The sequence below is a fragment of the Saccopteryx bilineata genome, chromosome 2 (genome assembly GCF_036850765.1).
Source record: "Saccopteryx bilineata isolate mSacBil1 chromosome 2, mSacBil1_pri_phased_curated, whole genome shotgun sequence".
Lineage (NCBI taxonomy): Eukaryota > Metazoa > Chordata > Mammalia > Chiroptera > Emballonuridae > Saccopteryx > Saccopteryx bilineata.
The window spans coordinates 261,958,708-261,984,538 of record NC_089491.1 but is presented as its reverse complement, the minus strand read 5'-3'; the positions used below and the strand labels follow the sequence as shown (position 1 = coordinate 261,984,538).

General features: G+C 44.7%; 1 protein-coding gene across 3 annotated transcripts in view; it reads left to right on the top strand.

Annotated features, from left to right (window-relative positions):
- SART3 (spliceosome associated factor 3, U4/U6 recycling protein) overlaps positions 1–25,831 on the top strand; it is a 33,911-nt gene that overhangs the window by 949 nt on the left and 7,131 nt on the right. For 2 of the 3 annotated variants that reach the window (XR_010729291.1, XM_066260317.1), the window contains exons 2-12: positions 9,111–9,237; positions 9,921–10,025; positions 13,576–13,760; positions 14,822–14,927; positions 16,122–16,246; positions 21,032–21,187; positions 21,987–22,125; positions 22,573–22,680; positions 23,299–23,376; positions 23,503–23,561; positions 24,733–24,842. Coding sequence is in view for 2 of the 3 variants with exons in the window: in XM_066260317.1 (XP_066116414.1) it covers positions 9,111–9,237; positions 9,921–10,025; positions 13,576–13,760; positions 14,822–14,927; positions 16,122–16,246; positions 21,032–21,187; positions 21,987–22,125; positions 22,573–22,680; positions 23,299–23,376; positions 23,503–23,561; positions 24,733–24,842 (1,298 nt within the window). In the remaining variant the exon portion in view is untranslated. The remainder of the gene's footprint in view (positions 1–9,110; positions 9,238–9,920; positions 10,026–13,575; positions 13,761–14,821; positions 14,928–16,121; positions 16,247–21,031; positions 21,188–21,986; positions 22,126–22,572; positions 22,681–23,298; positions 23,377–23,502; positions 23,562–24,732; positions 24,843–25,831) is intronic. The other variant, XM_066260318.1, reaches the window with a different exon arrangement.

The following is a 25,831-nucleotide window of genomic DNA, read 5'->3' as shown; positions in this document are numbered from 1 at the left end:
TTGGCACGGTGATGTTGATGACGTACGATGGGATAGGAAATGGATTGACCGTGAGAATGGTAATAGAAACGGACAGGTAGAGATTTTAGCGTCAGGAGGCCGAGGCCCCGGCTGCAGGTGTTCTACACCTGTGGGTCCTTGGGTGGAAATCTTAATTTCTCTTTAAGCTTCAGCTTCCTTATCTGTAAGCTGGGAGTAACAGTTCTCTTTCCTGTGGTGGTCGTGACATCAATTGATGCCTGGCGCCTAGGAATAACGTTAACTCCTGTGTGATCCGGGATCCCAGCAGGAAATGGTGGCATAGTCACATTCGGGGAATTTGAGAAAAGGTTGATAAAAGGGAGTGGGCGGGGAAACCAGGAGTGAAGGTTAGTAGTATCCCAGGGCCAGTGACAGCGGGACCTGGGTTCACTTTAAGGCCTGTCGACGTGAGGGGAGTGGCTAGGGCTGGTGGGAGGAGCAGAGGCCTTGGGGCAAGGGATGCAGCCCCACTTTCCTCTCCGGGATTGGAGTGGGAGGAGAAATACCCTGACCTGCCTCTTTTCCTCTCTCCACACATCTGCTGGGGAAACCCTGCTGGAATAGCGAACCGGAGACCCCGTCTGTGTGGGCCACACAGCGGGGCTGAGGAGATTGGGAGGGGCATACAGTGGTTTGGGAGGGACACATAGACCAGTACTTTTCTTTCTCATTTACAGATAAGAAAACAGGCTCTGAACAAATGATGAGATAGATGATTTGCTCAAAGTCACTCATAAGGGAATTTGAACTTTTCAAGGATCATATGGAGCAAACTGTGCTGGGTGTGAAATCACGTAGTGACTTGAAATTGTTAACCGAGGTCGCTCATCCTTGCTGCATGTGAGATTCCTTATCGTGCCTTCTCTGGCAGTGATGTTAAGTTATGAAATGATTCTCCATTGGTATGGCTCAGCGATTTTCAACTGGTGTTGAATCCAGCTGCAACGATTTTTAAAATGTGCAGTACCTGGCTATTTAGTCTGGGGCACTGACCTCTTTTTCCTTAGGTTGTCAAATAAAGTGACAACAGCCAACACAACAATAGCTGTCTGGTGTGAATGAATCAGTTATGCTTTTTTTTTTTTTTTTGTCAGATTGGCAAAAAATATTTTGTCTTTTGGTATGCTGCAGAATTTTAGTAATTAATTTATATTGCCATGAGATGGGAAGGTTGAAGATTGCTGGTGTAGCTTGTCCCACTTATTACATCTGAATGTCAAAGGAACCAGTTGGGGTATACAGGTGGTTACCATTTTTGCTTTTTATAAATAAGCATGCCAGTGTTTATTCAATTTTTTATTTATTCAGCAAGTGCACTGTGATATTGGGTGCCAGGCTGACTGTGTCCCTGTCCTGATGAAAATCAGTTCACTTGGAGTTTACAATTCTGACAGGGGAAATAGGATGATCTGTTTTACTGGAAGGGGAAGCTTAGGAGCAGAGAGATTAAGTCCTTGGTGGAGGGTACCCAGTTTACTAAGAAGGAGGCGGAGGAGCGGTCTCCTGGGCACTGGTGTTCTGCAATTGCCTGCCCTGACTCAAGCCATCAAGGGTGGAATGTGGAGGTGACTACGCAAGATGGGATCTGGCCTGGGGACTAGAATGGACTTTTCCCAGCCTCCTTCTCACCTTGTTCTGATCCCACAGCCTCTCGCTCCTGCTGTAATAGCTTTTATGGTGGAGCAGAGTGATGAATTCGCAATTCCTAGTTCTCATTCCTGAATATAGTTTATGCAAACTCACAGTTAGCTGTGGTTTCTGTCCATGTAACAGAGGCAAAGCTTTGTCATCATTTGTGTTTGTCCTGAAACGGGAAGTGGCACATTGTGGTGCCTTACGAGGTATTTCAGCCCTCGGAGTCTGTGGTGTCCCGTTGGTTGTTACAGTACCTTCCTCACAGGGCTGTTGTGGACCTTAAGTGCCACAAAGTGTGTAAAGCTGCCGGCAGAGTTTGACACACAGGTCCGGTTTGTGCCGCTCGGGAGGGAGGAAATCAGCACACCACATTATGCATTGGCTAAGTCGCCTCTTTGTTGTTAATGGTGTTCTGAGAGCGAATGGAACAGCATGTCTACTTACTTGTCAGTGCTGCTTGAGCTCTGCAGAGCTGTCTCTAAGTGCATCCCGGTATGCGTTTAGTGTACAGACTTTCAGAGCACTTCCCATATTTGCTATCTTCATTATTATTTGGGCCTAAAAATCAGAAATTTAGACCAAAAATCATCCTAGAGGCACTTCTTCTACTTTAATGACTTTTCTACTGTTTCCTTCTGACTTACGCATGGTATTCACGTGAGGGACACTTGCATAGACATTCCTCACTCTAGCTAGTAAGGGCTCTTCTACCCCTCTTCTCGCTCAGAAACCACATTCAGACCCTGGTAAGTTGTGAGTTGGTGGGGTGACAGGGAGAACAGAGAATGTTTTTAAATGAGGAAAGTGTATTTTCACAAACTTAATTTCTTTTAACTGTTGTTACTTGTGTGACACTTTTGACAATCAGTTTTGAAACATCAGCTGTCATGATAGCCCTCTTGAGAACCAGCCCCTTCCTGGTACAGGAGGAAACAGAACCAGTGGAGATGAGCTTACTTGTGTCCTGCCTAGTACACTCCTTTTCAGCCCATCACATAACCATGGGGTGGGGTCAGTTGTCAAGTTGTTTTTGTTTTCTTTTTTTATAGAGACAGAGAGAGAGTAAGAGAGAGGGATAGATAGGAACAGACAGAAACGGAGAGAGATGAGAAGCATCAATCATCAGTTTTTCGTTGCGACACCTTAGTTGTTCATTGATTGCTTTCTCATATGTGCCCTGACCGCGGGCCCTCAGCAGACCGAGTAACCCCTTGCTTGAGCCAGCGACCTTGGGTCCAAGCTGGTGAGCTTTTGCTCAAACCAGATGAGCCCACGCTCAAGCTGGCGACCTCGGGGTCTCGAACCTGGTCCTCCGCATCCCAGTCCGACGTTCTATCCACTGCACCACCGCCTGGTCAGGCCAGTTGTCAAGGTTTTTTTATTTTTTTTATTTTTTATGTTTCTGAAGTTGGAAACGGGGAGGCGGTCAGACAGACTCCCGCATGCGCCCGACCGGGATCCACCTGGCATGCCCACCAGGGGGCGATGCTCTGCCCATCTGGGGTGATGCTCTGCTGCGACCACAGCCATTCCAGTGCCTGAGGCAGAGGCCATGGAGCCATCCTCAGTGCCCGGGCCATCCCTGCTCCAATGGAACCTTGGCTGCAGGAGGGGAAGAGAGAGACAGAGAGGAAGTAGAGGAAGGACAGGGGGAGGGGTGGAGAAGCAGATGGGCACTTCTCCTGTGTGCCCTGGCCGGGAATCGAACCCGGACTCCTGCACGCCAGGCCGACGCTCTATCACTGAGCCAACTGGCAGGGCCCAGTTATCAAGTTTTTTAAACAACCAGCAGGAGAACCTTGCTAAAAGTCTTTAAGTTTTTTAAAAGAATTAGTAGGTCATGCTGGTATCTGTAATTGTTTCTCCTTTACCTTTTTCTATGTGAATTGATACATACAAAAACAGTTCCCTTCTGTAGATGATAAAGTATGGTAATCAGATGAACACCACCTACCCTGCCACTCATCTGCGAGGTAGAACTTCCTCAGTACTGTTGTGTGTACCTGTGGGCATCTCTGCTATGCCTTTGTCTTGCTTTGCCCCTTCCACCTTGCCCCTCCTAAAACCCAGGTAACTACTTTCTTGAACCTTGTGTGTTTCCTTTTGTTAGAAAACATGTATAGTTTTGTCACCTGTTTTTGAGGTTTTAAAAAGTATATCATGCGGTACGCCATCTCCTGGGACTGCTTTTCATCCAGCAGCGGGTTAGCGACTGTGTTACCTGACCGTGTTACCTGTCGCTGCAGTTTATTCCTTTTGGTAACTGTCCATCTGTTCTGGCATTGGGATTGCTATAGTTTTTCCGCCTATTACAAACAAGCTGCAAGGACATTGTTACTGTTGCACTCTGCTGCTGTTGAATGTGTGTAAGAGTTTCTCTGCCTCAGTGTATTTCAAACTGATATCTACAACCAGTGCCACCTCTGTAATCTTTTTTGTCCTTTGTGGGTCTGTTTTCTGGGTGTTCTCTTTTGTTCTGCTGGTCAGTTTGTCTGTCCTGTGTCAATTTCATGGTCTAACTCATTATTGCTGAGACGTGGTACCTGGTAAGACTAATAATGCTCCTATGTGAATTTTAACACACTAGCTAGTGTCTAGGTTATTAAAGGTACTTTATTAGATGGCAGAATGTTAATTGGATGAAGTGTAGGTAATCTGCTGTCTCTGGAGAGGGAGGTATTGCTGAAATGTGGCAGATGTTGGAAGAGTAGATACTAGTTTAGTTTCCATGTAGACTTAAGGTAATCCCATACCCTAATTTATTTGAAAGGTTTTTTTAAAATTGAATTTATTGGGGTCAGAAGCTTTTTTTAAAAAATTCATTTACTGAATTTTAGAGAGCAGGGAAGAGAAGGAGAGAGAGAGAGAGAGACAGACAGACAGACATCAATTTGTTATTCCACTTATTAATGCATTCACTCACTGGTTGATTCTTGTATGTGCCCTGACCAGGGACCGAACCCTCAACCTTGGTATATAGGGACAAAGCTCTAACCAAGTGAACTACCTGTCCAGGGCTGGGGTTGAAAGCTTTCTTAAGAAATTAAAATTTTCATTTTGAGATCATTTTAGAGGCCCCTGCAGTTGTAAGAGATAATACAGAGAGATCCTGTGTACCCTTTACTCATTTTACCCAGTGGTAACGTTTTGTAAAACTCTAGTGTAATCTCACAACCCGGATAGTGACTTTGACACCATTAACGCACTGAACAGTTCCCTCACACGAATCCTTTCCTGTTGCCCTTTATAACCACAGTTCTGGGCTTATGGGAATCACTCACCTTTCTTCCATTTCTAGAATTTTATCATTTCAAAAATATTGTGTAAATAGAATCATACAGTATATAATCTTTTGGGATTAGTCTTGCTCACTCAGCATAATTCCCTCATGACTTATCCACGTTGTGTGTACATTAGTCAGTTCCTGTCTATGGCAGAGTAGTATTCAGTAGTGTGTGTGTACCATGGTTGATTTATTATTCACCATGGAAGTACGTCTGGGCTGTTTCCAGTTTTGGCTATTAGGAATAAAGCAATTATGAACATTCATGTTAAGGGTATTTGTGTTAACATAGGTTTCACATCTCTGGGAAAATGCCCAAGGGTCACTTTCTGGGTGATAACGGTAGTTGTGTATTGGATTTTATAAGAAACTGGCAAGCTGGTTTTTTTTTTGTTTTTTTTTTTTTGTATTTTTCCGAAGCCAGAAACGGGGAGGCAGTCAGACAGACTCCCGCATGCGCCCAACCGGGATCCACCTGTTGTGACCAGAGCCACTTTAGCGCCTGAGGCAGAGGCCACAGAGCCATACTCAGCGCCCGGGCAAACTTTGCTCCAATGGAGCCTTGGCTGTGGGAGGGGAAGAGAGAGACAGAGAGGAAGTAGAGGAAGGAGAGGGGGAGGGGTGGAGAAGCAGATGGGCGCTTCTCCTGTGTGCCCTGGCCGGGAATTGAACCCAGGACTCCTGCATGCCAGGCCGACGCTCTACCAGTGAGCCAACCGGCCAGGGCTCTTTAGCTCATTTTTAAAATTGGAATCTTTGTTTATTGTTGAGTTTGGAGTTGTATTTTTTAGATATTAGTCCTTTGTCAGATGTGTGGTTTATAAATATTTTTTAACAGTCCTTTACAGAGCAAAACGTTTTAGTTTTGATAAGGTTCTAATCTGATAAATGTTCTTCGTTTTTTAATCAAAAATTGTTGCTGGATTTTATCAAATGCATTTTCTGTATCAATTGATGTCATGATTTTATTTTTTTATTTTTATTTTTTTTTTGTATTTTTTTTGAAGCTGGAAACGGGGAGAGACAGACTCCCACATGCGCCTGACCGGGATCCACCCAGCACGCCCACCAGGGGCGAAGCTCTGCTCACCAGGGGGTGATGCTCTGCCCCTCCAAGGAGTCGCTCTGTTGCGACCAGAGCCACTCTAGCTCCTGGGGCAGAGGACAAGAAGCCATCCCCAGAGCCCGGGCCATCTTTGCTCCAATGGAGCCTCGGCTGCGAGAGGGGAAGAGAGAGACAGAGAGGAAGGAGAGGGGGAGGAGTGGAGAAGCAGATGGGCGCTTCTCCTGTGTGCCCTGGCTGGGAATCGAACCCGGGACTTCTGCACGCCAGGCCGACGCTCTACCACTGAGCCAACCGGCCAGGGCGATTTTTGTTTTTAAGCCTGTTGATAATAGTGGATTACAGTGGTAGATTTTCAAAGATTGAACTAACTAACTAGCCTTGCATATCTGGATAAGCCCCACTTAGTTGTCATGGTGTAAAATTGCCGAATTTAGTTATGTAAGTTTTCCTCTCCACACTAGTAGCTGTAGCCCACTTAATTTTGATTTGTCGTATTTTTTATTTTCATTCAGTTTTATGTATTTAAAATTTTTGTGTGACTTCCTTTTTGACCCATAGATTATTTAGAAGTGTATTGCTTAATTTCTTAAGTGTTTAGTAATTTTCCTACTGATACTGATTTCTAGTTTGATTCTGTTGTGATCAGAAAATTTACTGTGTATTATTTCATTCTTTTTAAGTTTGTTGGAGGTTTGTTTTCTGGTCCAGGGTATGGTTTCAGTGAACAGACTATATTCCATGGACACTTCAGAAAAAAATGTGCATTCTACTATTGTTGGGTGGAGTGTACTCTTATGTCAATTGGATAGTGTTGGTTGATGGTGTTACTGAGTTTTTCTATATCCTTGCTGATTACCTCTCTAGTAGTTCTTCTAGTTGCTAAAATGGAGCATGTTGAAGTCACCAAAATAATTGTAGATGTGTTGGTTTCTTCTTATAACTATCAGTTTTTGCTTCATCTATTTTGGGGCTCTGTTGTTTCGTGTGTACACATTTAGGATTGTTTTGTCTTCATGGTGGATTGATTCTTTTATCATTATGTAGTGCCCCTTTTCATCTCTGACAATTTTCTTTGCTCTGTATGTGTTAATGCGGCCACTTCTGCTGCCTTTCCATAAATGTTTGCATGGTATATCTTTTCCCATCCTTTCACCTGCCACCTACCTTTCATCCTTAAATTTGAAGTGAGTTTCTTTTAATCATCATAAGGTTGGGTTGTGTTTTTATCCACTCTGATAGTCTTTATCTTTTCCTTAGTATATTTAGATCATAGACATTTAAGGTAATCATTGATAGGTCTAAAGTCTGACATTTTATTATTTCAGTTCATTTCCTGTTTTTTTTCCTCAGCTTCCTATGGGTTACTTGAACAATTTTTTAGGAATCCATCTTGATTTACTTATAGTGGTTTTTAGTGTAGTATTGCTTAGCATAGTTTCTTATTTTTTTAAATTTTTACAGAGACAGAGAGAGAGTCAGAGCGATAGACAGGGACAGACAGACAGGAATGGAGACAGATGAGAAGCATCAATCATTAGTTTTTCGTTGCGCGTTGCGACTTCTTAGTTGTTCATAGATTGCTTTTTCATATGTGCCTTGACCGCGGGCCTTCAGCAGACTGAGTAACCCCTTGCTGGAGCCAGCGACCCTGGGTCCAAGCTGGTGAGTTTTCGCTCAAGCCAGATGAGCCTGTGCCCAAGCTGGTGACCTCGGGGTCTCGAACCTGGGTCCTTCCACATTCCAGTCCAACGCTCTATCCACTGCGCCACCACCTTGTTAGGCAGCATAGTTTCTTAATGGTTGGTTGCTTTGGGTATTATAGTGCGTTTGACTTACTTATTATAGTGCATTTGGTATTTGTATTTTACTGCTGAGTGAGGTGTGGCAGTCTCCTGTCCATTTATCCTCCTTTCTGTCCCTACTTTTAAATATCTCTGTTTTGGGTATCAGATAATCTTAAAATTTGCTATCACATACAGTTTAGAAAACACAAGGAAAAGGTTTTCTGCTCTTCCCGTGATTATTTCTCCTGATGCCAAGATTTTTTTAATCGTGATTCCTCTCGGTTTGAAGAACTTCCTTTAGCTATTCTTTAAGAGTTAGTCTGCTAGTATCAAATTATTTTAGTGCCCTTTTGTCTCAGATGTATGATAGCTTTTTTTTTTTTTCCATTTTTCTGAAGCTGGAAACGGGGAGAGACAGTCAGACTCCCGCATGTGCCCGACCGGGATCCACCCGGCACGCCCACCAGGGGCGACGCTCTGCCCACCAGGGGGCGATGCTCTGCCCATCCTGGGCGTCGCCATGTCGCGACCAGAGCCACTCCAGCGCCTGAGGCAGAGGCCACAGAGCCATCCCCAGCGCCCGGGCCATCTTTGCTCCAATGGAGCCTTGGCTGCGGGAGGGGAAGAGAGAGACAGAGAGGAAAGCGCGGCGGAGGGGTGAAGAAGCAAATGGGCGCTTCTCCTGTGTGCCCTGGCCGGGAATCGAACCCGGGTCCTCCGCACGCTAGGCCGACGCTCTACTGCTGAGCCAACCGGCCAGGGCCTATGATAGCTTTTTAAGCAAGTGTTTTAATTTATTGTTTTAACTTTTAGTTTGAAAAGTTTCAAACATAAAATAAATCCTTTATGTGCCTATAGCAACCTGTGGTCTTTCTCTTTTCTATCAGCAGGGTTGTTGTTGTTCTTTTTGTTTAGTAAAAGAAGAGCTATCCCATGTGCCTGGCGTATGCTAAAAACATGCTACTTCTAAATCATCTTTAAAATCCTGATAAGAACCTTATGAGTGAGAACATAGTAGTACCCCCATTTTAAGATAAGGAAAATGGAGGCTTAGACAAGGTAATGACTTACCTAAGGTCACACTTTGTGCTTATTTGTTTCATTAGAATATTTCAGAGAGAACCGAGTGTGTTGTGATAGGAATTCTAACAGACTTGGGAGAACTTTGTTTATTATAAGAAGCCCCTCTCATTGAATTTTTTCTCCCTTTCCTGAGGGTACAGATTTCTATATCAGAGGCTCTCCCAGATGTACATGTGCGTTGTCTAAGTTATTTCAGTGATGGCATTTTACATTTCACTTCTGTTTCTTGTCCATTTAGCTGTCTATCAATGTCTATGACTACAACTGCCACGTGGACCTGATCCGGCTGCTGCGGCTGGAGGGGGAGCTGACCAAAGTGCGGCTGGCCCGCCAGAAGATGAGTGAGATCTTCCCTCTGACCGAAGGTAGCTCGCTGCCAGTCAGGCTGCTTCCATACGCACAGAATCTGCAAACTGTGAAATGCCCAACAGCAGTCTCTACCGTACTGTACTATGATTCTAGTGGTTTGATATTAACTGGAACTGTAAACCTTCTGTGTGCTGGGTGCAGGTTTTAAGAATTGAATTTCTGTGAACTGTGCCAGGTTGTGTAGTAAGGTGATGAAACATTTGTGTGGGTGGCCCGCAGTAGGGTCCCTCCTTCCCCTGTGGTGGGGGCGGTAGTAACCTGTGTGGGTGTTCCGCAGTAGGGTCCCTCCTTCCCCTGTGGTGGGGGCGGTAGTAACCTGTGTGGGTGTTCCGCAGTAGGGTCCCTCCTTCCCCTGTGGTGGGATGGTGGTAACGTGTGGTGTGTGGGTGTTCCGCAGTAGGGTCCCTCCTTCCCATGTGGTGGGGCGGTGGTAACGTGTGTGGGTGGCCCGCAGTAGGGTCCCTCCTTCCCCTGTGGTGGGGGCGGTGGTAACGCGTGTGGGTGGCCCGCAGTAGGTTCCCTCCTTTCCCTGTGGTGGGGGTGGTAGAAACGCGTGTGGGTGGCCCGCAGTAGGGTCCCTCCTTTCCCTGTGGTGGGGTGGTGGGAATGCCTGTGGTTGGCCCATGGTAGGTTTCCTAATCTCAGGCCGCCCTGTGGTGGGGGCGCTGTTATCTCCTAGAGCTCTGGCTGGAGTGGCTGCACGACGAGATCAGCATGGCCCTGGACAGCCAGGACAGGGAGCGTGTGTACGACCTCTTTGAGAGAGCCGTGAAGGACTACATCTGTAAGTTCCCGCGGGTGTCCCGTACGCCGGACAGTGTCACCTAACATCAGCCTCTGCTGCTGTGGAGTGTCTTGTGCGATGCTGCTACCCAGCCCCGAAAAGAGCATTCGTTTGTGGGTTTCAGTTGAAGACACTTGGTTCTAAATTTTTTTTAAATTTTAATTTTATTCATTTTAGAGAGGAGAGAGAGAGGGGGAAAGAGAGAGAGAGAGGAGAGAGAGACGGGGGGAGGAGCTGGAAGCATCAACTCCCATTTGTGCTTTGACCAGGCAAGCCCAGGGTTTCGAACCGGTGACCTCAGCATTTCCAGGTCGACGCTTTGTCCACTGCGCCACCACAGGTCAGGCTGAAGACACTTGGTTTTAAAATACAGGCATTCCTCATTCTATAGCCCTTGGCTTCATTATACTTCACAGATACCTTTTTTTTTTAATTGAAAGTTGTGGCAGTTCTGCATCAAGCAAGTGTATCAGGGCCATTTTTTCCACAGTCTCAGGTTACAGTTAGCATTTTTAAACAATAAAGTATTTTTTTTTTTTTTTTTTTACAGAGACAGAGAGAGGGATAGACAGGGACAGAGAGACAGGAACAGAGAGATGAGAAGCATCAATCATTAGTTTTTCGTTGCACATTGCGACACCTTAGTTGTTCATTGATTGCTTTCTCATATGTGCCTTGACCGTGGGCCTTCAGCAGACCGAATAACCCCTTGCTGGAGCCAGCGACCTTGCATCCAAGCTGGCGAGCTTTTTGCTCAAGCCAGATGAGCCCGTGCTCAAACTGGCAACCTCGGGGTCTCAAACCTGGGTCTTCCGCATCCCAGTCTGACGCTCTATCCACTGAGCCACCGCCTGGTCAGGCAATAAAGTATTTTTAAGTTAAGATATGTAACTTGTTTTTTTTTAGACATAATGCAGTTGCATACTTAATGGACTATAAGATAGTATAAACATAACCCTGAAATGCACTGGGAAACCAAGAAATTCGTGAGCCTCGCTTTATTTCAATACTTGCTTTGTTCCAGTGGTCCAGAGCCGCAGGTGTGGCCCCTGCGAGGTGGGCCTGTGCAGGGACAGGGCAGGTTTGTTGTGAGTGGGTGAGAACACCCACACCCAGCGCTCATTTGGCAGGAGGAGTTTCCACGGTGTTTCCAGATGACTGAGGCCACCTTTTGCACATTAAATAGGTTTTCAGAGGTTTTGGACAGAACCTTCTGTCACCACAGAGCTCTCCCTGGTCTCCTGGCGCTGATGTTTTACCAGCGTGCACGAAGTGCAGACTTCACCCTCCCCTGTTGATTATGAGTGCTCTAAATATTTTCTCTTTGTATATTGGGGACTATATCAGACAGTGCCTTGGACAGGATGTTTTTAAAAGCCTTAAAAATGTTTCCCTTTTTGGTTAAACACCTTTCTTCCCCATCTGATTGTCCTCACTCCCACTGTGGACCCTTCCCTCTGTGAGAAGCATCAGGACATAGAAGCTAGACTGCCCTGACAGAGAGAGTTTCTCATGGATCTTTACCAGCCAGGAAGAATATCGTTTTTATCTTTTATTATTCAGATAGTGAAAATAATAGGTGTTTTGTGAAGATAGAATTGTACCGACTGTGTTTTTCCAAGCTATCCTTGTGCCTCTGCTCAGATAATGCCGCCCCTGTGGCCTCTTAGAATCTCTGACAGTTCCAGATGCCTGATGGTCCCGTGTTTGCTGCTGGGCCTGTTATCCTTCCTTAGAGAATCAGGGTACCATTAACAGAACCAGTTCTCTTTCTCCAGAATCATTTGTCTTTCCCCAGTCTGTGATGTTTTGGTCCTTCATGGCTATGGCCCTTTGACTCTAGAGCTTTTGAAAATCAGGTTCCTTGGCTTTGGAGGAGCCTCGTGCAAAGGCTTCTTGCCTGTTTCAGAACCTGGGATCTATTCAGTAGTAACACAACCTTTTGTGTCTCAGTCATTGTAAACTCTAAACCAGGGGTCCCCAAACTTTTTACACAGAGGGCCAGTTCACTGTCCCTCAGACTGTTGGAAGGCCGCCACATACAGTGCTCCTCTCACTGACCACCAATGAAAGAGGTGGCCTTTCCGGAAGTGCGGTGGGGGGCCGAATAAATGGCCTCAGGGGGCTGCATTCGGCCCACGGGCTGGGCCGTTGTTTGGGGATGCCTGCTCTAAACCCTTGAATTTTCAGAGTTTAAGATATGTTCATACTATTTTGCCCCTCTCTAAATATTGGGAGGAGCCATGATGCTAACCTATTGAAAATGACCTTTTCTTAGAGAGGAACATTTCACAGACTCCTATGAACTTGACCTACCCTCACTAAGGCTTTGCCTCCCGGAGCTGGCTTGTTTCCGTTCATTCTGCAGCCCGTCTGGTGGCTCTGAATTGATGAGCGAGACTGAGTGGCTCAAACTCCGGCTGAGTTCTTTAAACAAACTTATTTCAGTGAAAAAGGAAAACAAATAGTAATCCTCAGATTGGCTTCCATGTCTTTCTCGTATTTTTATTTTACAAAGTTAGTGTATAAGCCTCTCAAATTATTTTGTATAGGCAAAACTGTATAATAAGAATTGATGTATTTAGAAAGAGCTTAATTCATTAGTCTGGTCTTAAAGCTGTGGGAGTGAATATATACAAAGTTTAAAAGGAGTGGAAGAAATGGCAACCAGGCCTTTTGTTGTTGTTTAAACATCATTAAAAGTAGAGATTTAAAATGTACATTTCTAATAACAGGATTGGTGCTTTTGATTTTTTTCATTATGAGGAGTTTTTAGGCTTTGAAATCTTTCTGAACATTGACTCAGATTTGTGACTATTTTCATTGAAATCCATTACTGGGTTCCTTCAGTTTTAATAAATAAGTTTTATAATGACGGTCTTTTAACACATTACCATCTGCCATATACTATTTATTCAGTAGGGTCTCAGTGATTATGCCCGGTAGGGACATTGTTTAGATGTACTGTCCTTTTCAGCCTGCAGTGTTAGTATAGGTAAATTGGGATGCTTGTTGATGATGCTCTTGCCTTTTTGCATGAATGAGTACTTTTATGGCGGGCACATTTCTTTTGCTATGCATCAGTTTTTTTTTTGTTTTTTTTTTCATTTTTCTGAAGCTGGAAACAGGGAGAGACAGTCAGACAGACTCCCGCATGCGCCCGGCCGGGATCCACCCGGCACACCCACCAGGGGCCGATGCTCTGCCCACCAGGGGGCGATGCTCTGCCCATCCTGGGCGTCACCATGTTGCGACCAGAGCCACTCTAGCGCCTGAGGCAGAGGCCACAGAGCCATCCCCAGCGCCCGGGCCATCTTTGCTCCAATGGAGCCTTGGCTGCGGGAGGGGAAGAGAGAGACAGAGAGGAAAGCGCGGTGGAGGGGTGGAGAAGCAAATGGGCGCTTCTCCTGTGTGCCCTGGCCGGGAATCGAACCGGGTCCTCCGCACGCTAGGCCGACGCTCTACCGCTGAGCCAACCGGCCAGGGCTGCATCAGTTTTGATATTTGCATATTTCATATTGCAAACTAATAGAACACTTCTCATTTTTAGGTCCAAATATTTGGCTGGAGTATGGCCAGTACTCAGTTGGTGGGATTGGTCAGAAAGGCGGTCTAGAGAAAGTCCGCTCTGTGTTTGAAAGGGCCCTCTCATCCGTCGGTTTACACATGACCAAAGGACTGGCCATCTGGGAGGCTTATCGGGAGTTTGAAAGTGCGATTGTGGAAGCTGCCCGGGTAAGTGCCCCGTCTCCGTGACCAGGGCTTGCCTTTCACTCTGGGCTATCTTTGTAAGTGCTGTGGGCCCTGGGAAGAACGCAGATAGTAAAATGGTCTTCGCCAGTCCCTTAACGTGCGGGCAGTGGGATAAATGAAAATCGGTTGTCTTTGTGGACTAGCAAGAATGATTTCTTTGACTATATAAAGCACATGATCCTATAGTTTATTCCCGATATGTAAAGTACTACTGTTTCAGTTAATGGTTCCAGGGTAACGTACGAGAATAATCATGTCACTACCCTCCCCAAAAAGACATGTCTAATAATAACTGTGAGAGAGTTGATTGACTCTATCATAATTGCAGTTTTTAGACTACAGTTTATAGAATTTGACAGTTCCTCTCCACTATGTTCATGTGTGTGTACACAAAGTTATTTTTGATACATAGTGAAGCCCTCTAAGAGTCAGATCATTATTGTTAAAGTAGCCCAGTCCCATCTTGGATTATGGCCCTGTTAAAACTCAGCAGTGGTGCCTTCAGCTCGCCTTGACCAAGGCACCAGGCTGACTCCTTTGACTGACATTTGTGGCTTTGTAGTGTCAGGCATAACCATGAACTTTGCTCCCATGCTGCCCTCAACATTCTTGTATTTTCTGGCCACCATACTTTTACTCATGATGTGCCTCCCACTGGGAGTCACTTTCCTTTTCTCGCTCCCCCTGGAGAGCCTGCAGGTGCAGCCCACAGGCCAGCGCCTGTAGGCATCTTTCCTGAGTTCTTCTCTTCATAGTAAAATGCCCTAAAAGCCAGCTGAGAGCAAGCCACACTACTATGGCTTTTACGATATTCTGCTTCATTACAGTCATTTGCATATGTTGCTTATATTCCTTCTTGCTTTCTACTCATAACACTTAGTGGCAGAAACAACTTTTATTTTTGTACCTCTTACAGCATTTGACACAAAACCTCACACATAAGAGGTCATAATTTTTTTTAGTTTGAACTAAAAATGTGTTGAAAAAATTTTTGAGGTAGGAAGAACCAAAGTTTGTCATTTACTACGAATTTGCTTCTTTAGCCCATAGCTGGCTTCCTTTCCCCTTTTGACCGGGAACAAACCTTTGATTCACAGCTGGAGAAAGTGCACAGTCTCTTCCGGCGACAGCTGGCAATCCCACTCTATGGTAAGCGAAACTGACATGTCAAGAACCAGCCCTTCGTGGTTTTAAAATGCTTGGAGTATGTCATGTAGTTGTGCCTTTCCCAGCATCCCGTGAGGCAAATGTGGCCGGCATTCTTATCACTGGACAGTGTCACTGTGGACACGGCACTTGGCCAAAATGTATCTCAAATTATTAATGCTCAAGTGGGTTATAAGGGTCAGTCATTATGACATTGTTGGAGAGGCAGAGAGGGCGGTCTGAAAGGAATAGGTAAACTGAGTCCCTGTGTTTTCTGAGGAGACTTTATATAATCAGAGTCCCATTCTGAGCATTTTCCCCTGAGGAGTAATGTCTGTCGTGACGGGGGGTATTACCTGGGCCCGTATCAATTTTCTGAGGGGTGATGTGGTTCAGGAGCACCGTCGGAAGGACGGATTTGTGTCTGAATTTCCTAGGGGTTTTGGCTGAGTGTATTTTGGCAAGCTGAACCTGGAAGGTTCTGGAGCTTGAGTGGTGCAGCGCCGGGGCATTTCTGAGTGAGAGGCCCTGCCACCTGTTTATTCCTGAGGCATGGCAGGCCCTGTACCCGCTCACAACCAATGGGCAACTTTATGTGAGCCCAGGCGTTATCTCTTCTTTTACTTCATAGTTTAATTTGATTTAGTTGGATTTGATTTAACAAATTATAAAGCATCTCTCCAGGTGAATCCTTGGGTGACATGCAGATAAGGCTAGGTGGAGCTGGCTGTGGATTCCACCTCATGCACGTGCCAGCGTGGGGTAGCTGAGCAGAGGGGGCGAGCGAGAACTGGAGCCAGACTCCAGGGCTCAAAACCACGCTCTACTGTTTCCTGTGATAGTTGATGTCACCCTCAGTGCAAAATGGGGGACCCAGTAGAACCTACATCACAGAGTTGTGAGGATCAGATGAGTTAATGGGTGTGATAGGTTAGAACCTAGAAAGTGACAGGTAAGTGTTGTTAAAGCTTCATTAACGCAGATTAATTAGTTGGCAGGACTGGCTGGGACAGTGCTTTGAGACAGTCTGAGGCCAAGTCTGAGCTTAGCAGAAGAGCTCAGGATTTGCTCAGTCAGAGCTACAGCGGCTACAAATGTGGGAGGGACTTGTGGTGCTGGGGTCTCATGGTTTAATCTATGTTTGGGTTGATAAAACCCAGTGGTAACACCCACGGGGCTGAATCCATCTTTCAATAGATATGGAGGCAACATTTGCTGAGTATGAAGAATGGTCGGAAGACCCAATACCAGAGTCAGTGATTCAGAACTATAACAAAGCACTTCAGCAGCTGGAGAAATGTAAACCTTATGAAGAGGCACTGGTAAGTGTTGGCTTCTTCTACAGTAAACTTCTCTCTGTAAACCTTTTCCTAATCTATAGTTGCAACTAAAAAAATATCTTTGAAACTTGTTTTAGTGTGAAATATATAGAGTATATAATTGCATACTACAGTTTACATACTAATAATAAAGTGCACATCCATGTACCCACCACCCAGGTTAAGAAATAGAACATTGCCAGTACCTTAGAAGTCTCCTATGTGCCCCTCTCCGATTGCCTCCTCTTCCCTCTCCCGAGAGGTAATCACTTTCCTCACTTTTGTGATACTCATTCCCTTTCTTTTCTTTATATAGTTTTACAACCTATCAACGTATTCTTAAGTAGAATATTGTTTAAATATTGCTTGTTTTTGAACTTGTATATAATGGAATCATGCTGTGTATTTTTTTTCATTCAACATGTCTTGGGGTTTTTACTCATTGAGAAGTATGGTTGCAGCCCATTTGTTTTGCTGTAAAGTCGTCTGTATATGAGTAATTTATCCATGTTCTTAGTTGGGTGGTTTGCAGTGTCTGCTAGGAGCAGCAGTGTTGTTAGGAGCAGACCACTGCACATCTCTCGTGGTTCACATGGGGAAGAGTTTCTCTGAGTGTGTACTGAAGAATGGGTTTTTCCAGGTTTCTAGTTTATACTCCTACCAGCACTATCTGAGATGTCTCATGCCTTTGCCAACCTTGAATATTGACATACTTAAATTTAGCCGATCTGCTGAGTCCAAAACTGTTGTTTTATTTTGCGTTTCCCTGATTACAAATGGAGTGGAGCATCTTTTCACATCTGTTGGCCATTCAGATCGTCTTTCCTGGTGAAGTGCCTGTTGAACTCTTTGGCACATTTTCCTTTTTGTTTATCTTTTTATCTGATTGATTTGTGGGGGGCTTGGAACTTAATTCTTCCTTTTGGTTGTGTATGTTGCAGGATCCCTCCCCCCCAAGTTTGTGGTTCGTCTTGTAAAAATGGCATCTTTTTATGATAAATTATAATTTTAATTTAGTTGAATTTATCATTCTTTTCCTTACGGTTTGTGCTATTGTTATGCTTAAGAAAGCTCTCCATATTCCAAAGTTATTAATATATGTAGCTTTATTTTCTTCTGAAAGTTTATAATTTTGTATTTCGTGTTTTAGTCTCCATGTGGAATTGGCTTTTGAGTGTATGAGGCAGGGCCCAGTTTTGTTTTTCCATGTGAAGAACCAGTTGTTGTAGCACTGATTCTGAAAGTTCCACCCTCCCCTCGCTCACGTGCAGGCCGACATCTGTGCAGATTAGCCGTGTATGTGTGTGGGGCTAGTTCTGGCCTCTCTCTGCTGTCCCCCTGGTTTATGTTACTGTGTCATAGTGGTGATCATTTTATAAGTTTTGATCTTGGGTGGCGTGAGTCATTTCCTTTTTGTTCCTCTTCAAGAGAGCCTTGGCTTTCTTTAGCTCTTAATGCTTTCATTGGATTTAGAATCAGCTTTTCAAGTTCAAAAACCTATTGAATTTTTCATTGGAATTGCGTTGACTTTGTAGATCAATTTGGGGAACCATTTACACCTTTTATTTATTTATTTATTTATTTATTTTTTCATTTTTCTGAAGATGGAAACAGGGAGAGACAGTCAGACAGACTCCCGCATGCGCCCGACCGGGATCCACCCGGCACGCCCACCAGGGGCGAAGCTCTGCTCACCAGGGGGCGATGCTCTGCCCATCCTGGGCGTCACCATGTTGCGACCAGAGCCACACTAGAGCCTGAGGCAGAGCCATCCCCAGCGCCCGGGCCATCTTTGCTCCAATGGAGCCTTGGCTGCGGGAGGGGAAGAGAGAGACAGAGAGGAAAGCGCGGTGGAGGGGTGGAGAAGCAAATGGGCGCTTCTCCTGTGTGCCCTGGCCGCATTTACACCTTTTAAATGTCAAATCTAATCTGTGAACATGGCATAAGCCTCTGCTGTTTAAAATAGGCCTTGTCTTTCTGTGAAGTATTATAAATTTATAAATTCACCTGATATTTTGAACATATATTTCTACATGGTATTTGATGCTATTGAAAAAGATCTTTTAAAGATTTTCTTTTCTAGGCCCTGGCTGGTTGGCTCAGTGGTAGAGCATCGGCCTGGCGTGTGGAAGTCCTGGGTTTGATTCCCAGCCAGGGTACACAGGAGAAGTGCCCATCTGCTTCTCCACCCTTCCCCTTCTCATTTCTCTCTATCTCTCTGTTCCCCTTCCGCAGCCAAGGCTCCACTGGAGCAAAGTTGGCCTGGGCACTGAGGATGGCTCCATGGCTTCTGCCTCAGGCACTAGAATGGCTCTAGTTGCAATGTAGCAATGCAATGGGCAGAGCATCGCCCCCTAGTGGGCTTGTTGGGTGGATCCCGGTTGGGTACATGCAGGTCTGCCTCTCTGTCTCCCGCTTCTGACTTCAGAAAAAAACAAAGAAAAACATTTTTTTTTCTAGTTGTTCCTTGTATATAAAATGTAATTTGTTTTTTCTTATATAGTTGATCTAATTTGCTAGATTCTTACTAAAGAATATTAATTTCTGGGTTCTTTTGGATTTTCTGTGTTGACAGTATTTGTGGGTTTGTTTTAAACACTATTATTTGTAAGTGGCATCTCCCCACCCCCCACCCCCCATCTTGCTCTTACAACACGTTTAACCTTATTTACCATCCTTGGGCTCAGTCCCTTGATCCCTGTGTTTCTTGCCTTTCTGTTTGCTTCGCAGGCATCATTGTTGATTCTGCATCATGCTGTCTGAGTTCACAGGTGCCACGTGCACAGCCGCTTGCTTTCCTCCTCCTCCTTCCTGCAACCTAGACCTGTTGTCTGGAATCACTCTTCTTTTGCTTGAAGTCCATCCTGTAGAGTCTACCATACTGGACATGCTAGTAACATATTTTCTCAGTTTTTGCTTGGAAAGGTTTTACTTTGTTGCTCCCCTTGGAAGTAAATTTCCCAGCATATAGAATTCTAGACTGACAGTTGTGTTCTCTCAGCAGTTATATCTATACCTTTGTCTTCTGGCTTCTGTTGTTGCTATTGAGAAGTCAGCTGTCAAACTCTTGCTTCCTTGAAGGCAATCCTTATTTTCTCACTGGCCAATTGTAACATCTCATTGGCTTGGTTTGACGTCCTGCAGTTGCGTTACAGCAGGTGTGGGTATTTTGTATTTATCCTGCATGTGGTCTGTTGGGCTCCTTGGCTTTCTTTGTCTTGGGTCTCTCTCATGGCAGAGTGAGTGAGAACACAGATGTTGAGAGCCAGGCTGCCTCCAGTTTGAATTTTAGCTCTGCCACTTAGCTCTCTGATTTTGGGCTAGTACTTAGCCTCCTTGTGTGCATTTGACTTGAACGTAAGATGGGGATAGTTATGACATGTGCCTCATAGGATTGTTGTGAAGATCAAAGTCTTACTGTATCTTAAACCAGCAAAAGCTTAACCTTCACTTAAGTTAACCACCTTCACTTAGATTTTGTCCTTAGTGTTTCTTGTTTCTTTATCAGTTTGTTGAGATTTTCAAGATTATTTTATATTTAATCCAGCAGTTTTAGTTGTTTTCAGTGGTGGAGTGTGGATGGGCAACTCGTTTGTCATTATTACTAGGAACTGAGGCTCTAAGGCACCATCTTTCTATGTTCAGAGCCCCTGTGCTCTCTCGCTAGCCTGTGTGTTCTCCCACTCTCTCTTTTACATGGAAATGATTTGTAAGTAATTGTACTTCACAAAGCTTCATGAATGACTTTCTTAGCCAGTTCAGTTTTTTGTTTTGACTGTTAGAATGTGGCTGAAAAGAAAAGTTGAACAAGAGGATTTTGTCTAAAAAGACTTTTGATCGTATTTCTGGATCAGTAGACACATGGCATATCTTTTCCACCTTCTGCATGCACCTGTGCTCTGGCAGGACCTGATTCCTGGGAGAGAAGCCTGAATCAGTGGAGGGGCGTGGGTGCATCGTCTGCACTCAGTAGTAGGCCATGCAAATAACTTCTGTTTTGGAAAGATGGCTCACGTTGGTCCTTGGCAAAGGTGTTTCTCTTTCATTCATTTCATTCAGTTCCTGACTGATGGGAGATTTTTTTTTTGGCAAAAGTGTTTCTCTTTCATTCAGTTCCTGACTGATGGGAGATTTTTTTTTTTTCAGGCAGTATCTCTGTTTTTATCTTTATAATTTTTTTTTTGTATTTTTCTGAAGTTGGAAACGGGGAGGTAGTCAGACAGACTCCTGCATGCGCCCGACCAGGATCCACCCGGCATGCCCACCAGGGGGCGTTGCTCTGTTGCAACCAGGGCCATTCTAGTGCCTGAGGCAGAGGCCATGGAGCCATCCTCAGCACCCGGGCCAACTTTGCTCCAATGGAGCCTTGGCTGCGGGATGGGAGGAGAGAGACAGAGAGAAAGGAGAGGGGGAGGGGTGGAGAAGCAGATGGGCGCTTCTCCTGTGTGCTCTGGCCGGGCATTGAACCCGAGACTCCTGCATGCCAGGCTGATGCTCTACCACTGAGCCAACCAGCCAGGCTCCTGATGGGAGATTTAAATTGCCTGTAGACTAGGGATGATGGATTTAGAAAAGGATTTAAATAGCTCTTGTAGCTATTACCTTGAAGAGGCACTTTGGACTCTCTCTCTCCCATCAAATTATAGATCCTGATGTACAGAGGTTCTGAGAGTGGGGATTGGTGATTCTGACCTTTGTGTAGCAATCTCCCCAAAGTTGACTAAGATGTGTTTCCTGATGGTACCAAGTAGCTCATTTCAGCTTCCTTGCTGTTCTCCTTTGCCCCAGTTGGAAGCAGAGGCACCCAGGCTGGCCGAATATCAAGCATACATCGATTTTGAGATGAAAATGGGCGATCCTGCTCGGGTTCAGGTGATCTTTGAGCGTGCCCTGGTGGAGAACTGTCTTGTTCCAGACTTATGGATCCGTTACAGTCAGTACCTAGTAAGATAACTGTTCTGATTTCATTTTATTTTTACCAATTTGGGATTTACTTAAAATCAGTAAGCGTGCTCAGGGTTAGTCGCATGCTGCTTGTCTCTGCTCATTCTCGTTTTCCCTTCAGCCTCCTTTTCTTTGTCGGCGCATTTAGGAAGTTCTCCTCGGGTCTTAAGTTATTTTAAACTGATTAATAACTAAAAAAATTGCATAGTCTTACTATTGAGGCTTTTATAACAGATTAACTTTTTTTTAACCTTTTATTTTGATGTAATTGCATAAATGTGGACAGATTAGTAAAATGAATGTCATGTACCCATCACCCAGCTTCAACACTTCCCTAACGGTACTAATGTAGTTTCATCTGTATCCTTATCTACTTTCCCCATTCCATGTTATTTTAAATGAAATTCAGAAATCTCATTTTCTCGGTAAAATATTTCAATATGTATGTATAAAAGACTTGAGTCAGATCCAAACAAGATTTTTACATTAATATTGGCTGATGCTCTTGAGATGATTTTAATCTATAGGTTCCCCTTTACTTCCCCTCTTCCCTCCCTCCCTCCTTTCCTCCCTCTCTCCCTCCTTCTCTCTCCCTCCTACTCTCTCTCCCTCCCTCCCCTCCTCCCCTGCTCCCCTCCTTCCCTCCTCCCCTCCCCCTGTGATTTCTTGTTGAAGAGACCTGTCACGAGACATTTCTAAGGAAATATCCTTTGTCAGTTGGTTGTGCTGGAACTGTTTCATGGTGGTGATGTCTTACCCATAAACTTTGACCTCCTAACCCTGGAATTCTTTATCATAGGACCGGCAGCTGAAAGTGAAGGATTTGGTTTTATCTGCACATAGTCGTGCAGTTAGAAACTGCCCCTGGACAGTTGCCCTGTGGAGTCGGTACCTCTTGGCCATGGAGAGACATGGAGTTGAACATCAAGTGATTTCTGGTGCGAATGTTTTTATGGGAAGACTTCAAAGCTTTTTGTCCCAAGTTAGAAGTTAGAGATATGACAGTTATTGAATCAGTGTTTCCCACGGTGTTACTTTAGAGTAGCAGACAGTAGTGACAAGGAGTCTCTAAGTGGGAGGCAAACTGGTTGTGTTTTTGGCTGTTTAGAGCTTTCTAACACGCTAATATTTATTTGCTCTTCCTGGAGTCTTTCTCCACTTACTTGACTTGGAACTCTTCCTGCCTCCTCTAGAACAGTGTACTCAGCACTCCAGTGGCTTTTCTTTGGAACATTTTCTTCTAGCTCATTTCACTTTATCGCATCACATTATTGTTAAATCATGTAGTGTTTTATAGTCAGGAGAGATTTTGATGATAATCTTGATAACTTTATACTTGTTTCTTTTTGAATTGGCCGCAAACACTTGTTTTTTTCTTCACCCAGTGACCTTTGAGAAAGCTTTGAGTGCTGGCTTCATTCAAGCCACTGATTATGTGGAGATTTGGCAAGCATACCTTGATTACCTGAGGAGAAGGGTGGACTTCAGACAAGGTATTTCAGTCCTCAGCTCATGTGCTCTGTATCAGAACTGTACTTTTTCTTAATGTGGCTTTTGGTGGGAGGTTCTAGTGGCCCAGATACGTCGTGATTGGGCAGGTCAGCCATTGTGCCCCCACCCCCAGTTTTAGCTGTACTTTTAACAAGTCGTGCGGTGGATTGTAAAGGAAGGGACTTCTCTCCCTTCTATGTATCTGGACTGGTTCTCTTATGAATTTGCTGTGTTTCTATTAAATCTTTGAACCTTTGCAGTATTCCTCTTCCTTTTTCCTTCCTACCCCCCGAAAAGAATAGCAGCCACACATTACCATCCCTGCCCCCAGTCTACTTGTTCTTTCACGCTCATGCATGTGACCTTCAGCCATTCCACAGGCTGGGGAGACCCTTGCATGGCACCATGCTTACTGTTGTCCTTATACTTCCTGTGATGTGCTCTGCTCCAGTGTCTGTCTCTCTCCATCTGTGTGATGAGGGCAGGGCTGACAGTTTTGTCTGTCCCCAGCATCATGCCAGGTGGCACAACTGGCCCTGGCAGTTTCAGTGTAGGATTAAAAAAAACAACAACATGGTATGTGGTTTTATAGAATCCTAATCCCTCTGTTGCACCCCCAGACTCCAGTAAAGAGCTTGAGGAGCTGAGGTCCGCATTCGCTCGTGCTTTGGAGTATCTGAAACAGGAGGTAGAGGAACGTAAGTATGGCTTCAGCCCTCTGCTCGGTCCTGTTGTGTGTCCTGTTCTTGGCTGATGCGCCTTTTCAGGCAAAGGCTCTCTGTCTCAGAGTTACTTTCTAATTTTGACTGATTCCATTTTTAAAGGTTTCAATGAGAGCGGGGATCCAAGCTGCATGATCATGCAGAACTGGGCCAGGATTGAGGTAAATGTCTTTCGACAAGTCTATCGGCTTCACCCACCTTTGAAGGACCATTGTCTAATCGTGTAGCTGAGGTTGAGTCAGAATTCCAGCTGGTGGTCTAGGATCTGAGGACCCGTGTTCTGTGCCTGGCTTGATGCACATTTGTTTATATCTTAGCTGCCAGGAAGAAGGTGTGCAGCAAATGTCTGGATGCTGGCGTTCACTCATGGCTGTTTTTCTCCCTTGCCCTGGGCCTTGTTCATAAGAGAGGAGCAGCTGCTTGCCAGGCAGTTTACCTGGTGCTGGGAAATGTGGTGACCCTGGTCCCTGTCCTTGGAAGGCTTCAGTCTAGTGTGGAAGACAGATGACTTGACAGATAATCGCAGGATATGATGAGTTGAATGTTGTTATTGGGCCACGGTCCCCAAGGGGAGGACATGGAACCTGCCCTTGATCAGCTCATAGAATTGTAAAATTCTAATGTTTTATTCTCTGAGGGGAAGTAGGTCACAGAAACATTTATTGGGTAGTTTCTGGATGGGACGTTTGTGTTGTAATCATTTTAGAGATGAGGCAGCTGGAGGCCCAGAGAGGGTAAGTAACTTGCCCAGATCACTCAGTGGTGGACCTGGCACTCTTTCTAGAGTGGTGGGTCTTTCTAGAAGACCCTTGCTTCTAGAAAGGTCTTTCTCTGCACTGCCGCTCAAACTTTGTAGTTCAGTTTGATAAAAATAGAAAACAAGTGACTAGTTAGAACTGTTGTAGTGCCCATGGGCTCCCACTCTGTTCTCAACAATGGCCATAGGCAGGCCCTGGCTGAGTGGTTCAGTGGATACAGCGTCGTTCCAGCACACCAAGGTCATTGGTTCAGTTCCCCGTCAGGACACATATGAGAAGCATCCACTGAGTGCACAATTAAATGGAACTAAGTGGAACAACAAGTTGATGCTTTTCTCTCAAATCAATAAAAAAAAAAAGCATAGGCAGACAGCTTGAGCCTTGTCACTGCAGAAAGGCTGAAGTGATTGGGTTGGGCCTGTTACTGTGGAGGGTGGCCTAGGGAACATCCAGGGGTTTATGTAGCTGATAGTTAAGGGATGGCTTTTTTAGACATGTCTGCTTACAGTATGTTTTGTTGTTGGTGTCATGAAGTTCAGGTGCTTTCCTAACTGGGCCTTCTAATGCATCTTAGGCTCGACTATGTAATAATATGCAGAAAGCTCGGGAGCTCTGGGATAACATCATGACCAAAGGAAATGCCAAGTATGCCAACATGTGGCTTGAGTATTACAACCTGGAAAGGTAATGACCTGGGGTGTGGGAGGCGGTGTTTGGTTAGGAGTAACCTGTCTTCAGTCCTGGCTGACCTCTGTTGGCCTGGGCTTGCTCTTGACGATGGACCCCCACCACGTGCCTCCATCCCATCTCTTTCATTAATGGGTGGGGCTGGAGGACCAAACAATATTTTGTGCCTGGGCTGATAGAGCTATGCGTTTCTTTTATTATCTATTTTTGAAGGTTGGTTTGTTTTGACTTTTGGGCATGAATGTTTTATTTGACTTTTGGGAGGAGCTATCTTTTTTTATATTTGCTTTGTATATAAAGATGTAAAATACTAAAAAGCACAGAGGAAAAGAACCCCAAATTATCTACAATCGCTGCCCCAGATGTAACCACCATTAGTTGATTCGGTATATTTTTTTTTTTTAAATTTTAAAAAAATTTTTTATTCATTTTAGAAAGGGGGGAGAGAGAGAGAGAGAGAGAGAGAGAGAGAGAGAGAAGGGGAGGAGCAGGAAGCATCAACTCCCATATGTGCCTTGATCAGGCAAGCCAGGGTTTTGAACCGGCAACCTCAGTGTTTCCAGGTTGATTGGGTATATTCTTTGAGACTGCTAATGCTCAAATGTTTAAAAAATGAAAATGCAGTTATAATTCATCTGTTGTAAACCTCTACAATTATTTTAAATAAGATAAGCCCAGAAATATTGAAAACGTGGGGAAGACAAAGAAGAAGACCAGCTTTTTTATTTACTATTTCTTTAACTAGAAAGTGAAACTATCTTGTGACCCCACCCCCAGAGATGACACTCTTGAAGTTTGTTGAATATTCTAGGTCAGTGGTTCTCAAATTTTTTGGTCTCAGAACCTCTCGGCATTCTTAAAATTTGGGGACCCCCCCAAAAGCTTTTATTTATGTGAATTATCTAGGACACTAATGTGAACCATATTAGAAAGTGACGACTAGTTTAGGTTGCACCCCGAACAATGGCAGAATTTCATCTGTAGCG